Source organism: Chelonia mydas, chromosome 10 (assembly GCF_015237465.2).
Source record: "Chelonia mydas isolate rCheMyd1 chromosome 10, rCheMyd1.pri.v2, whole genome shotgun sequence".
Lineage (NCBI taxonomy): Eukaryota > Metazoa > Chordata > Testudines > Cheloniidae > Chelonia > Chelonia mydas.
Window position 1 is genome coordinate 16035403 of NC_051250.2, and position 14993 is coordinate 16050395.

Consider the following 14993-nt stretch of genomic DNA (forward strand, 5'->3'; position numbering starts at 1 on the left):
AATTGACATGCAAGTGGAATTCCACTCGGGTAAACTGTGGAGCTCAAACTTTTAGTGCTTTCACATCTAATTGAGACAGGAGTTTTTAATAAGACTAAACAGCTGAATCTTTAAATATAGTAGTTGATCCACTGACACAATTTAAGTGCATTTCTGGGGTTGATTAAAAAACAAGATCCTTTATATTTAAATAAATGCAACAATCTTCTTTCATACAGAAAATGAATGCAATGGGATAACTGACATCTTAATTACTGTAGCAGAGAAATAGATGTGAGATAACCTTTAACAATGGTAGATATGTTCATAAAGCAATACCAAAGGACATAAGACTGCCCATAACACTGTCACATTTGAAAAAATAAAAAAACAAAGACATGAACAAATATTTGAAATATGATTTATTATACTACAATCTAACAGGAATAACAGTATTTTTTAGACTGTATTGTCCTACCTCTATTTAAATGTACTTAAACAGAACACTGTCTTCTTTTTCCACAAACTTTTGCAATTGCAAAATGAATGTTTGTCTTTTGCTTGTGTTGCTGACAAGAATCCATGGCAATTATGCAAAGCAAGAGGTAAAGGATTGTTTATTTTTCTGTCACTGTTTAAAATATTGGGACTTGCCATGAAAATCTTCCTATATTAAATACTGGACACAATCTATATGTTGATAAAACACAATGTTTTCTGCATTAATTTTTTTTAAGAAGTGTGAACTTAGTGTACTGGGAAGCACTAGGGTGCCTCTTCTGAGAACTGAAGTCCTTTATTCCCACAAGAACTACAGCATGAGAAGCAGCAGAGCAAGTTTACTCTATGCTGCCCCAGCCATATGCTTCAACCCTAGTCAGGAGTGGCACTTCTAGGGATGAGGATAGCGGAGTCTCCATGGCCCATTCAGTTCTCAGCCATTGAATGGTAACAGCCTGTCACTACTTATGTGGAGAGGATTCAAACAGCAGCCTAAAGACGAAAGGCTCTATATTGTGGTAACAACTAGGGTCCCATGGCACTGTACAAGGACAATCTCTACCCTGAAGAGCTTACAATCAAAATAGAAGAAGAAACAATAAATGGCTAAGACAGACAGGGAAGTACAAGGAAGCAATGAGACTGAACTGGTTAATATGTAAAGCCATGGCCACAGCACACTGGCTGCCTAACAATCTATATCACTGTATCCGTCTCCTGAGTCAGTGAGGCTCCTCTGTAAGGTGTATAAATCTGAAGCCTTCACTGGTCTTTTCATGAGACACCAACTTGTCATGAAAGGATTGGAGGAATCCTAAAACTCTTTAATCTATGGCAGCAAAATAGCAGCTGCTTTCTATACTTGTATCATGAAATTGTGTGCTGGATCAGTTTATTGCTTTTTAAGACACTATTATGCTCAAGCATCCCAGAGAGACTCAGCCTCCATAATTCTTGCTGAGCTGCAGCTCTTTATCCACTGAATTTTCATAGCTTGATTGGCTTTCTAAATGATCTGTTCTATCAACTCCCATGTGAGTTCTAGGCTTCTGGAAAACAAACAAAAAAGCAAATTAGTGCTACAGAATGTTAGCATTTTTAAACAATGGGACAATCGGGCAGGTATTTGCTAAACTACAACTCTGAATTTTAGTCTGTCACTGTTCCGGTTCAATAACAGTATGGAAAAACCAATGAATGTTATCACTAATGCTTAAAACAGGAGTTTGTGTGGCAGGATATGAAAGCAGCAGTGGAAATCAAATTATATATCTATAATATAAGCAAATTAACTTTAGGATAATAGTGCCTGCTGCTAATTTACAAATTACTTGAGAGTGTGTGTGTATGTGAGAGAGATCTTAAGTATTCATCCTATCAAAGGTCATATTTACAGTAATGGGAGTAAGAAAATGCTTTTTGATACTAAACTAATCTACCTCTAAGACACAAGTAATCACAATAATTAGTAATAGTATTCAGGAACTTTATTCTTTACCCCCCTCCCACTTCCCGGATAAATGATTACTGCCATGTTTGACTTCTGTCTCTGCTTCAAAGAGCCATATATTGAATGCACAAGGCTGTGCAGTGTCAAAAAAACCAACTGCCCCCCCCCACAAAGCCCCAAACCTCCCTATTGATATGCTCATCCTTCTACAAAGAATTTTTTGTCATTCTCCCACTCTTCAAATGACTAAATTAAGAACATCAGAATGGCCATGTTGGCTCAGACCAATGGTCCACTTAGCCCAATATCCTCTCTTCCAACAATGGCTTGTGCCAGATGCTTCAGAGGGACTGAACAGAACAGGGCAATTATTGAGTGATCCATCCTGTTGTCCAGTTCCAGCTTCTGGCAGTCACAGCCTGGGGTTGCGTTCCTGACCATCTTGGCTAATAAGTCCATCAATTGCTGTCTTCCATGAACTTGTCTAATTCTTTCTTTGAACCCAGTTATAGCCTTCACAACATCCCCTGGCAATGAGTTTCATAGGTGACTGTGCATTGTGTAAAGAAGTACTTTCTTGTGTTTGTTTTAAACCTGCTGCCTATTAATTTCATGGGGTGATTCCTGGTTCTTATGTGAAGGAGTAAATGACACTTCCTTATTCACTTTTTCCACGCCATTCATGATTTTACAGATCTCTATCGTATCCCCCCTCATTTGTCTCTTTCCTAGCTGAACAGTCCCAGTCTTTTCAATCTCTCTTCATATGGAAGCCATTCCAAACCCTAATAATTTTTGTTGCACCTTTTCTGTACTACTTCCAATTCTAAGAATCTTTTTTGAGATGGGGTAACCAAAACCATGTGCATTTGTTCAAGGTGTGGTTGTTCCATGGATTTATATAGCGGCATTATATTTTGTGTCTTATTATCAATGCCTTTCCTTATGGTTTATAACATTCTACTAGCTTTTTTGACAGTCACTGCACAGTGGGTGGATATTTTTAGAGAGCTATCCACAGTAACTCCAAGATCTTTCTTGAGTGGTGACAGCTAATTTAGACCCCATCATTTTGTATTCACAGTTGGGATTATGTTTTCCAATGTGCATTACTTTGCATTTATCAACACTGAATTTCTTAAGCCATTTTCTTGCCTATTGACCCAATTTTGTGATCTCCCTTTGTAACTCTTTGCAGTCATCTTTGGACTTAACTATCTTGAGTAATTTTGTGTTGTATTGTATTTGTCTGCAAAATTTGCTACCTCCATGCTTGCCCCTTTTTCCAAATCATGTACAAATATGTTGAACAGCACTGGTCCCAATACAGATCTTTGTGGGACTCCGTTATTTACGTTTCTCCACTGTGAAAACTGACTATTTATTCCTACCCTTTGTTTCCTATTTTTTAACCAGTTACTGATCCATGAGAGGACCCTTTCCCCCGCATCCCATGACTGCTTACTTTGCTTCAGAGCCTTTGGTGAGGGATCTTGTCAAAGGCTTTCTGAAAGTCCAAGTACACTATATCACTGGATCAACCTTGTCCACATTTGTTGATGCTCTCAAAGTATTCTAATATATTTGTGAGGCATGATTTCCTTTTACAAAAGCCATGTTGAATCTTTCCCAACATATTGTGTTTATCTGTGTCTGATAATTTAGTTCTTTGCTATAGTTTCAACCAATTTGCCTGATACTGAAGTCAGGCTTACCAGCGTGCAGCTGCCACAATCACCTGTGGAGCCTTTTTAAAAAATCAGCATCACATTAGCTATCCTCCAGTTCTCTGGTACAGAGGCGGATTTAAATGATAGGTTGCATACCACAGTTGGTACTTATGCAATTTCATATTTGAGTTCCTTCAGAACTCTTGGATAATTACCATCTGGGCATAGTGACTTACAACGGTTTAATTTATCAATTTGTTCCAAAGACGCCTTCTACTGACACCTCAATCTGGGACTGTTATTCAGATTTGTCTCTTAAAAAGAATGGCTCAGGAATGGGAATTTCCCTCACATCCTCTTCAGTGAAGACCAATGCAAAGAATTAATTTAGCTCAGGGGTGAGCAAGCTTTTTGGCCTGAGGGCCACATCGGATTTGCAAAATTGTATGGAGGCTGTGCATCCCCAAACAGCCAGACGTGGCCCAGCCCCCACCCCCTATCTGACCCCCCCCGCTTCTCGCCCCCTGATGGCTCCTCCGGGTCTCCTGTCCCATCCAACCCCTCTGTTCCCCAACTCTTGCCCCATCCAACCCCCCCATCCCCAGACCGCTCCGGACCCCCCGCCCCTGACTGCCCCCCCCGCAACCCCATCCAACCCTTCTTCTCATTCCTGACTGCCCCCCCCGGACCCGTGCCCCATCCAATCCCCCCCCCATCTCCCTGTCCCCTGACCGCCCCCGGGACCCCTGCCCCCATTCAACCCCCCTGTTCCCTGCCCTCTGACCACCCCGACCCCTATCCACACTCCCGCCCCATGATCACCACCCCAAACTCCCCTGCACTCTATTCAACCCCCCGTCCCCTTACCGCACCGCCCAGAGCACCAGGACAGGGAGCTATGCCGCCTGGCTGGAGGCAGCCGTGTCGCCGCGGCTCTGCAGCTGCGCTGCCCGGCAGGAGCTCACAGCCCCACCACCCAGAGCATTGCGCCAGCGGCGCAGTGAGCTATGGCTGCGGGGGAGGGGGAACAGATGGGAGGAGCCGGGGGCTAGCTGGCTGGGCAGGAGGGTCCTGCGGGCTGGATGTGGCCTGCAGGGCGTAGTTTGCCCATCTCTGATTTAGCTTCTCTGCAAGAGCCCTTGTCTTCCTTGAATGCCCTTTTAGCACCTTTTTCGTCCAGTAGACCCACTGATCAGAGGCTGTTTGGCAGGCTTCCTATGTACTTTTTTTTTTTTCTGTTAGTTTTTGTGTCTTTTGCTGGTTGCTCTTCAAATTCTTTTTTTAGCCTGCCTATTTATACTTTTACACTTGACTTGCGAGAGATTATGTTCCTTTCTAAATTCCTCAGTAGGATTTGACTTCCAATTTTTAAGGATGCCTTTTTGTCTCCAACTGCCTCTTTTACTTGTTTAGCCATGGTGGCATTTTTTTGATCCTCTTACTGTGTTTTTTTTTAATTTGGGGTATACATTTAGTTTGAGCCTCTCTGATGGTGTTTTTAAAACGTTTCCATGCAGGTTGCAGGTATTTCACTTTTGTGACTGTTCCTTTTAATTTCCATTTAATTACGTTCCTCATTTTTGTGTAGTTTCCATTTTTTAAGTTAAATGCTACTGTGGTGGATTCTTTGCTATTTCCCTCCTACCAGGATGTTACAGTTAATTACATTACAGTCGCTCTCACTGAGCACTTCAGCTATATTCACCTCTTGGACCAGACGTTATGCACTACTTAAAACTAAATCAAGAATTGTCTCTCCCCTTGTGGATTCCAGAATTAGCTTCTCCAAGAAACAGTCATTAAGGGTATCTAGAAATTTTCTCTCTGCATCACGTCCTGAGGGGACGTACCCAGTAAATATGGGGATAGTTGAAATCTCCCATTTATTATTGAGTTTTCTCAGAATAATAATTCTCAGAGTTTTGTAGGCTCTCTACTTTCCCTGACCATTTCATAATCACTGTTGCCACCCTGGTCAGGTGGTTGGCAATATATATCCACTGCTACACTTTGATTATTCAAACATGTAATTTCTATCCATAGAGATTCTATGGTACAGTTTGATTCATTTAAGATGTTCACTAATTTTGACTCTATGCTTTCTTTCACATGTAATGCCACTACCCCACCAGCATGACCTACTCTGTCATTCCTCTATATGTTGTATCCTGTATTATGGTGTCCCATTGATTATCATCATTCCACCAACTTTCTGTGATGCTTATTATATCAATCCTCATTTAATACCAGTCACAAATGTACTGTCCAATAATGTTTAAGTGAAAGGATCATGCTTACAGTAAGTTTAACAATCACACTTCAGGAAGTGGGACAAAGGATATACAGAGCACACAGCCAAATGCTGAAGCCACTGGAAAAGTGAGCACCTGAAAAGTACAAAGCATTATGTCTTAGTGTCATCTGGAATGTGTACAGTGCTGTCTTACTTTCCCAACTTCACCCACTAAAACAGAATGACAAACACTTAAACAAGCAGAAAAACCCCAACCCACACCCACAGTGAAGCAAACTGCAAGAATCTGAATATTCAGTTGCTCAGAACGCTCCCCTTGCTCTGGCAGCTAGAAGATTCAATTTAATATCCACCCATCCAACAGAGAAGAGTCTCAAATGGGTAGCTCCTACTACATTTCTGTTATAGCAATAAATGAATGAAATGCCTGAGTAAGTAGGTGAGCTTTATGCCATGTTGGGATCATCAGGAAACTCCCGCCTCTGGTAGAACCACAGAGGGAGCAGATTGCACAGGTAAGGCAGTGGTGCTGAGAATAATTTTATTGGGTCTAAGAAGTTTAATTCCTGAGACAACAAAAGCAACGTAGCAGCTCTTACCACCCCTGCAGCGCTCATGTGAACCCCCACGCCCTGATAACAGCTACTGTTCCTCACTGGGGAGGGTGAGTAGTGGCAATAAGAGCAGTACCTGCCCTCTCTTGGGGTGACTTCCCTCAGGAGTGCAGAGATCTGGGCTGGAGATGTAATTTACACCCCACTGCACCAGCTTGGGTAAATGCAACCTACGACAAACTGAAAGATGTTTGTGAGCATTGCTAAAACTTTGATCAATTAACTTTCAATACTGAGGATTAATAATCCAGTCACTGAAGCTCATATCCTGGATGGCTTTTTCCCTATGCAGGGGACAGAAACGGGAAATGCTACTGCAATGGCCCAAACTCTCCTTGAAGGAGGGACACTAAAGCAACAGGCATCATCCCTTCCTCACTTCCAGCTCTGCAGGACAACCATGTGATCTCTGCACACTGGGACTCAGTGTCTTTTTAGGGGAGGCCAAGAGAGAGCAACTGTCTGCAGTGCATGGAAGGCATGCTTTGAGTTTAAATCTTTCAGGGAGCGGGTATGAGAAGGAATCAGAGAGGGAAATGACGCTGTCTGTGGACTGTATTTTACACCAGCTAGTGGTTCCCATTTGTTAGCATGGTGTGACACAGCCAGCAGAGTTTGACCGCTAACACCACCCCGTGCTGTCCCTCCATTGGCTCCTGTTGCTGGTGAAATTCATGTGTTTCATCACCCTGATTGTCTCTACAGAATCCTAGCCCACACTACTGCTTTTCAGTGATGGAGACAGGGTAAGATTTACTCTTGCAATATGAGAGAAGATGGAAATGCTGCTTTCCACTCTTGTTTGTGTGAGAGCAACGGGGACTGTAAGGGGTGAAATAAAAAACCTGGTAATGCACATGGACCAGTTTCCCAGAGTTTAAGCCAGTGGTCACCAACCAGTAGATAGCGATCAACTGGTCGATCGCAGTCTCTGGCTACTAAAAGTCTGGCAGCGCAGCAGGGCTAAGGCAGGCTCCCTGCCTGCCCAGGCCCCATGCCGCTCCCAGAAATGGCCAGCACGCCCCACAGCCCTAGGGGAGGGGAGACGGGGTCTCCACACACTGCTCCTGCCTGCAGATACTGCCCCTGCAGCTCCCATTGGCCGGGAACAGGGAACTACAGCCAATAGGAACTACCGGGGTGGTGCCTGCAGGGAGGGGCAGCACACAGAGCCACATGCTGCCCCACTCCCTCCCGGGGTCACAGGGACTTACTACTGGCTACTTCTGGGAGCAGTGTGGGGCCGGGGCAGGCAGCCTGCTTTAGCCCCACTGCGCTGCCAATCGTGGTAAGTGCTGCCCGGCAGGAGCCTGCACCCCTCACCCGCTCCTGGCACCCCAGCCCTGAGCCCCTTCCTGGAGCCTGCACCCCGAGCCCCTGCCCCAGGCTCAGCCCAGAGCCCTCTCCCATATGCTGAACACCCCAGCCCCAGCCCAAAGGCCACATCTCCTCATGCACCCCAACCCCCTGCCCCAGCCCAGTGAAAGTGAGTGAAGATGGGGGAGAGCAAACAATGGGGGCTGGAGTGAGCGGGGTGGGGCCTCAGGGAAGGGGCAGGGTAGATCCTGGCTTGCACTTAAATTCAGAAAGTGATCTTGTGCTTAAAAAGATTGGCGACCACTTCAATACTGACAATAACTGTCATATCTGCTTGGCTTGGTTTCTGGTAACTAAATGCTACTCTGCCTTTTATAACTATAAAAGTGGAGGCCAATATTTCCGAATATAAGTGCGTAAAGATAAGCATCTACATGTAAACTTATAAAACTGAAGAAATGGTCCATTTCCCCTTCCGCCCCCTCCCCCAACAGCTGGTTACCCAAAGCTCCCATTTTAGTTGGCTGGAGTAGTGTGTACTTGGCCTCTCGGGGGGGAGGGGGGGGGTTGGAGAGGGAGGGGCGGGAAATCAGGCTACTTATTTAGGTGTTTGATTTTAGGCACCCATGTTCAAACATGTTGCCCCGAATTTTCATTATAGTACAACTCCAAAACAAGGGCCTGTGCCTGATGGGTGTTGAGCCTCTGCAATCCCTACTGACCTCAGTGGGATATGTTGATGCTCATTATCTCTCAGGATCAGCTCCAAAGTGTTCTACTCACAATTTGAGGCTGGTGTATGTGTTGACTGAATGGTGCTTGCATTAGTTTGTGTATCTTGGACACTTGTCCTTGCGCCATCTAGTGCCAGCTGAAGACTCTGTAGCTGTAATGCATTCAGAAGGTTTCTCTGCGATTCAGTAACCATGGCTGCATTTTCAGGGCCAAGGTTTGCTATTTGTTCTGGGGACAGCACCTTGAGGAATAAGTTTAAAAAAAAAAACAAAAAAAAAAAACACACCCTGGTTTAGGATGTCCGCTGCGTTACACAAGTAATGAATCAGAGGTCCAGACTGCCTTGTACGTAGAGTGAAGAAAATAGCCACACTCTGTATTGCTGGAAAAATGCTCAGTATTGTTTTATTCTTTTTAAATATCTGCTTATCTGTTTACCTGACTGGTCACTCATCTAGCTTTCAGCCTTCTCCTTTGGTTGCAACAGTACATAGGTTCTGGAGATACTTTCTGTGCTACCAGTGTATTTGTCAACCCTCTGATATTGGAGTCTCAGCTTTAGTTGCTTTTGGGGGGGGATTTATGCCCTACGACTGCCAAACTATTTTTTTCTTTCCTCTTGCATCATCCTCCAAACCTGCCCCATTCTTGCCTGCCTGTGATATAGACAAAGGATTCCACTATCTATACAGCAGCAAGATGAAAAGATGTCGTAGTTCCACCCCTGGATCTTTCCTTCTAGATTGAAAATCTTCCAACTGTGGTCACATTGTCTTGTTTTAAAAATGGAACAAGATAATCATAACCATACAGTAATTATCTTTCAGTACATGGTGATTAAACCAATTTGTAAAACAGGCATCTACAATGCATCCTGTATTGCCTTGATTATAGTAACATTCAATGTTTAGCTCCACCATGGAGCAAGCTCTTTTTGCTGCAGCAGCTATGCATCCAGGTTTAATTTTAATAAAGGGACACATTTTAGTTTAAAAGTAGGCCAGGTGACAGATCAAAATTCCATTCCATATTATTTATAATTGTCTGTCTGAGACTTTGTCTACATAAGCCAGTTGCATTTGTTTAAATAAAGGTTAAGTAGATTTGAACCTACTTAATTAAATTGGTGCAAACCTCTGCATAGAAGTGCCAGTAAATTTTAAAATAAACCCCTCAAACGAAACTAAGTTTCCACAAAGTGATAAATCTGCTTATAATCAATACCTTTAGTTAAACTGGTATTACTTTTCATGTAGAACGCCTTAAGATAAAACTGTAGCTACACAAAGCCACAGTAAAAATAAATGCCACTTTGAATTGCTAAAGAAGAGCATTAAGCTCTTCTGGGTAAGGATTCTGTATTTTTTGTGTAAAGAACTATGTCGATCTAGAAATTTCATCACATGTACACAAGAAGAGAGAGAGGGACATCTGCTGAATTTCTGTTGAGAATCTCTAAAGGATACCTTCAACCCTCTGCTTTGTGGATTTTCCCGAGCACTGAAAAGTGTGACACAGTGAGGCTGCAGACTTATTGGAGCTGTCAAAGGTGCAGCACAGAACACTTTTTTGCAGCTTGTGGTCAAGGAGTTTCTCCTTTTATGGAAGCTGACAGTTAAGTTGTCTGGCTCATCTATCCATCACTACATTGAGTGACTGACCTCATGAGTGTCTGAACCAGAGGTGGTTGGGCAGAATTTTAATCTTCTCTCCACATCAAACAACGTTTGGGTCAGAGACTTCAAAATCCATGTGCTAGTCTCTGGGCCATATTCAGAGCTGACATAAGCAGGATGAATTCCAATAAAGTCAGAGTTGTAGCTGCTTGTACCAATTCTGAATTCAGCCTTCCCCCGTCTGTCTGTTTGTGTCTTTCAGAAATGCTGCATAGGAGAATGTTATCAGAATTTAGGGTTAACAAAAAAGCCCAAATACGACCAAGGGGGTTGGTTGTAGCTGTGATAGTATGGATGAATGCGTTCACTGTCCTTAATAAAAGAGAAGAAAAGGAAGACCTCAACAGAATATCACTAGAGACACAGACCTTACTCTAAGCCATCTGCCCCTATGTACTCAGGCTGCAATTTTAGAACAGTTTCTTAATGCTTTTTCCCTTGGGACACATTTTGCACTGAGCATAAATAAAATAAACGGTTTGACATTTTATGTGCATCACAAATATAGATGAGATAGCTGCGAGTTAATGCTTCATACACTTAACTGCCTCTCACTTAATAATCAAGCCAGAAAGGGTCTTGCAGAAACCCAAATTGAAGCATAAATTAGTATTGCAGTTTGTTTATAATAGAGTAAAAGTGATGGAATATGACTTCTTCAGTAACCGAGCACTTACTTTGAAAACTTCATCAGGTATGTGTCTTATGGCTGCTGGCTGGAAATATGGCATCACATCTTTGTCAAGAGCTGTAAACTCTCTCTCATTTAAACCAGCTTTTAAGACAAAATAGGAATAGAGCTTAGTTCACACATCCTTTTCATTATGTTAAGTTTTGACTAATTTACATTAATACATTATTTGGCCAATATTTGTCTCTGAACTCTGTTCCAGTAAAACATGAGGAAATCAACACTCTGAAATTAAACAGAAAAAGAGACCCCTTTGTGCACTTGAATGAATGCTCAAGTTTAACAGACATAAGAGGTAATTAAGTTATAAGTAAAGACAAATACACAATTCCTTTTCCTGCTTTCTTTCATAGTAACCACCACCACCAACCAGCTTACAGACAACTGTAGCACATAAGAAACAAATATACTATGCCTGAAATCCATTAGTAGTATTCTTTGCAATACAAAATTAGACAGTAACCTCCCTCTCCCTGAAATCCTAAATACAAAACACAGTGTGGACTCTGTTCACCAATAAAGGGAAGCTTCTGCTTTTGCAGAAGGCTATCCCTGCAACACACACACATCATATTAGTGCCATACAACATGTCACTATTAAACTGACCACATTCTTGGAGTAAGCAGAAGAACTTTAATATTGACTTGGCATGCCTGCTCTCTAAAAATGGGTTCCATGAACATGCAGGGAGCAGATCAAGGGCCCAGTCCTCCAGATGCTGAACACCCTCAACTCCTGCTGACTTCAGATGAGACATTCAGTCCCTTGCAGGACTGAACCCTAAGGTAGGATTCTGGGACCCTGTAAATGGAGAGACAGAGCAGCTGTGGGCAGTGCAATGCTCTGCTGGATAACTGTATGCTGGAAAGCTGGTAGGCACCTCACTTAGAAGGAAGATCAAGAACTTAACAGTGAAAGGAAGAATAGTCCCTCCAGAGGGGTGGCCCTGAAATTTCAATTTGACTCAGCCCTGCTTAGCCAGGTTAGCTCTCTGAAGTATGTACAATGCCAAATTCACTCCAGTCTGCCCCAGCAGAAGCTGGTGCAGATTCTGGCAGAGGTCCCCCAGCAGTGGAAAGTCAGAGCACCCTGTGGAGACTAACAGTGTTTTTCTTTGGTGGGGGAAGGATGTTAATGGAAATGCTGCCTGTCTTTCCCTGGAGGGGTGACTCCTGTCCTGTCCCTTGCCAGTGCAGAGAAGCACAATATGGGGTGAACCTGTCCTGTAATGCTTTTAAAGATGGTGTTTCAGAAATGTCACTGATAGAACTTGGTCTCATTACCTGCTATGGTACCAATCTCATGTATAATAGAACTGTTCCACCCTGCAGCAATTCCAAATACAGATTCTGCCACCTTCTTAAACTCTTCCAGAACAGGAGTGCTACATGGCAACAAGCCAACTCTTGCAATCACAGCACTGCAAAAGGGCAATGGGGTTAGCATGACATACTGCAATTACACCCTACGTTTAAAATGTTTGAAATATGCTTAATCTATGCTAACAGAGTTGTAAACACAGTTTCAGGCCCAAATATAGATGAACACATTGCAAAGAAGTTAGAACGGTCAGCCTTAAAAAAAAAAAATCTACAATGCTTTAAGCAACAAATTTGAGTTTCTCACTTCAATAGCTACAGTGGATCACAGTGGAATCTGTCTTAAACAGCCACTCAAGCTCCACTGAAAATCAGTTGCTTGATCCAGGTGTTTTCTAGCCTAAGGGCTGAACAAATTTATAATTAAAAATCTGGGAGTATTTTAAAGGGTCACTGAAGGTGGCAAAGTTGCCTATTCCAAATGGCCCTTCAAGCAGATTTTTCTGGGTACATGGCTTTCGTTAATGGAGGTGGCCTCAGAGAAAACGTTAACAGAGCACAGTTCAGTGGCTATGGTTAGACAGCTTCCCAAAGATTACAGAATGCCCAAAAGCTTCTGAAGTGTTGGAAAAGAGCTCTTTAGACATAGTGCTTCTGGAAATCCTTGAGGGGAGACAAATTTCACCACTAATATCGTTAGCAGAGACTTAAAAATAAAACAGTATTTAATTTTGGTAATAAAGTATTTCTACCTGAATTCTGTAGCCTTTATGGTCTTGATGTCTGTGGTGTTCAGAGCACACAGATTAGCTCCTAATCCTGCTAAATCAAAGCTTTTCAGCCCATAGACTGTCTGACCAGAGTGTTGAAGAAACCCTTGTAAAATGGATTTAGCCTGCAGAGGCAATGAGATCAAGAACAGTTATAACTGTAAAATAGGGGTCTACAACTGGAAGCTGCTACTGATATCAGCTGTTACGAACTGATCTGTAATTTTACTAAACTGGGCCTGAGCCTACTCCCGCTGAAGTCAATGGGAATTTTGCCATGGTCTTCAGTGGGAGCAATGTCAGTGTCACTTATGGGCACAGTGCCTCCTGAGAAGTGCTGAGCGCCACTGCCTACCAGTACAATCAATGTGACTTGAAGGTATATAGCACCTCTTACGAAAGACTTGGCACCTCCCATGACTGGGCCATAAATGAACACTTTACCAGAATAATCAGCTATTGAAGCATCTAACACAGGGGTGGGCAAACTTTTTGGCCTGAGGGCCACATCAGGGTTCCGAAACTGTGGAGGGCCGGGTAGGGAAGGCTGTGCCTCCCCAAACAGCCTGGCCCCCACCCCCTGACTGCTTCCCTCAGAACCCCCAACCCATCCAACCCCCCACCCCACTCCTTGTCCCCTGACCGCCCCCTCCCGGGACCCCCCGCCCCAACTGCCTCCTGGGACCCTACCCCCTATCCAACCGTCCTGCTCCCTGTCCCCTGACTGCCCCGATGCCTATCCACACCCCTGCCCCTGACAGGCCCCCTGGGACTCCCATGCCTATCCAATCACCCCCTGCTCCTTGTCCACTGACTGCCCCCTAGGATCCCCTGCCCCTTATCCAACCTCCCTGCTCCCCGCCCCCTTACCATGCGGCTCAGAGCACCAGGACTGGCAGCCATAAGTAAGCAGCACATTCCTAAGGGGAGCAATTTAATATACTACACCGGCGGCTCCCGTAGCCGCGCTGCCTGGGCAGGAGCTTGCAGCCCCGCTGCCCAGAGCACTGGGGGCACGGCGAGCTGAGGCTGCGGGGGGGGGCTAGCCTCCACAGCCAGGAACTCAAGGGCCAGGCAGGACGGTACCTTGGGCTGGATGTGGCCCGCAGGCTGTAGTTTGCCCACCTCTGATCTAACAAAACTTCCCAATTCCAACTTAACTGAAAAGAGCTAAATCATAGATAATTTTTTCTCTTCCATAAACGGTCAGTATGAAGCATTGCAAAATTAGAGCCTTCCTGTACTGTTTAAGTGTCTTATGTAGATGCTAACCTATGCTTAATCAGTATCATTTATTAAAATACAACAGGAAATATCAAAAGTGAAGTCCTGTGTTAAAACACGCCAGTTCCTTCTGTTTCCTTATAGTGCCTCTTCAGCATAAACATCTGTTACATAGATTTCTGACACTGTGCCAGTGCTAGCTACCATCAACCTAATGTCATACGCTGAAGAGAAGTGATGGCAAGACCACATGGACAGAAATTTGCTGCTAGTTGCATATGCAAATAAAGGATTTTAATCTTCTTCTATTCACTATGTAAATCCTACTGGCATTAATGGGAGTTATTCAGGCATACTGAGAGAACAGAGTGAGTACTCGAGCATCTGAATGGAATAATTTGTAAATAACAGATCATCTGTACAAGTGTCTGGATGTATTTAATACTCCTGGGGGCATTCTGTGCCAAAAAATTAAAAATTCTGCACATAATATTTTAAAATTCTGCAAATTTTATTTGTCAGAATAACACTACATAATCACACCAGTTTCATTTATTTCAAAATACCTGTCAGCAAGTATGTCCGTAGCAATACGGATACACAAATTCCCCCAGGAGTAGAGAGTTAAAGAAACCCATATGACAACCCAGTTCCTGTTTCTCTGCCGCATTTCCTCCTCCCCTCCACCCTGAGCCCAGCTGCAGGGCCCCTCCTTGCCCAGATACCCAAACCCTCTCCCCCTCCTCAGAGCCCAGCCATGGCTGCCCCCAGCCCAGCCATCCCCATCCCCTC

The 14993-nt window shown here is 43.8% G+C and overlaps 1 protein-coding gene across 5 annotated transcripts in view; it reads right to left on the reverse strand.

Moving 5' to 3' along the window:
• Positions 1-383: 383 nt before the first annotated feature.
• The window catches only part of OTOA (otoancorin), a 58680-nt gene continuing 44070 nt past the window's right edge, over positions 384-14993 (reverse strand). For 4 of the 5 annotated variants that reach the window (XM_043523631.1, XM_027823075.3, XM_043523630.1 and 1 more), the window contains 6 exons: positions 12960-13102; positions 12172-12308; positions 10874-10971; positions 8569-8761; positions 5899-5987; positions 384-1529 (listed from right to left, as the gene is read on the reverse strand). In XM_043523631.1, the coding sequence (XP_043379566.1) occupies positions 5920-5987; positions 8569-8761; positions 10874-10971; positions 12172-12308; positions 12960-13102 (639 nt within the window). In that variant the 3' untranslated portion in view covers positions 384-1529; positions 5899-5919. The remainder of the gene's footprint in view (positions 1530-5898; positions 5988-8568; positions 8762-10873; positions 10972-12171; positions 12309-12959; positions 13103-14993) is intronic. The other variant, XM_043523632.1, reaches the window with a different exon arrangement.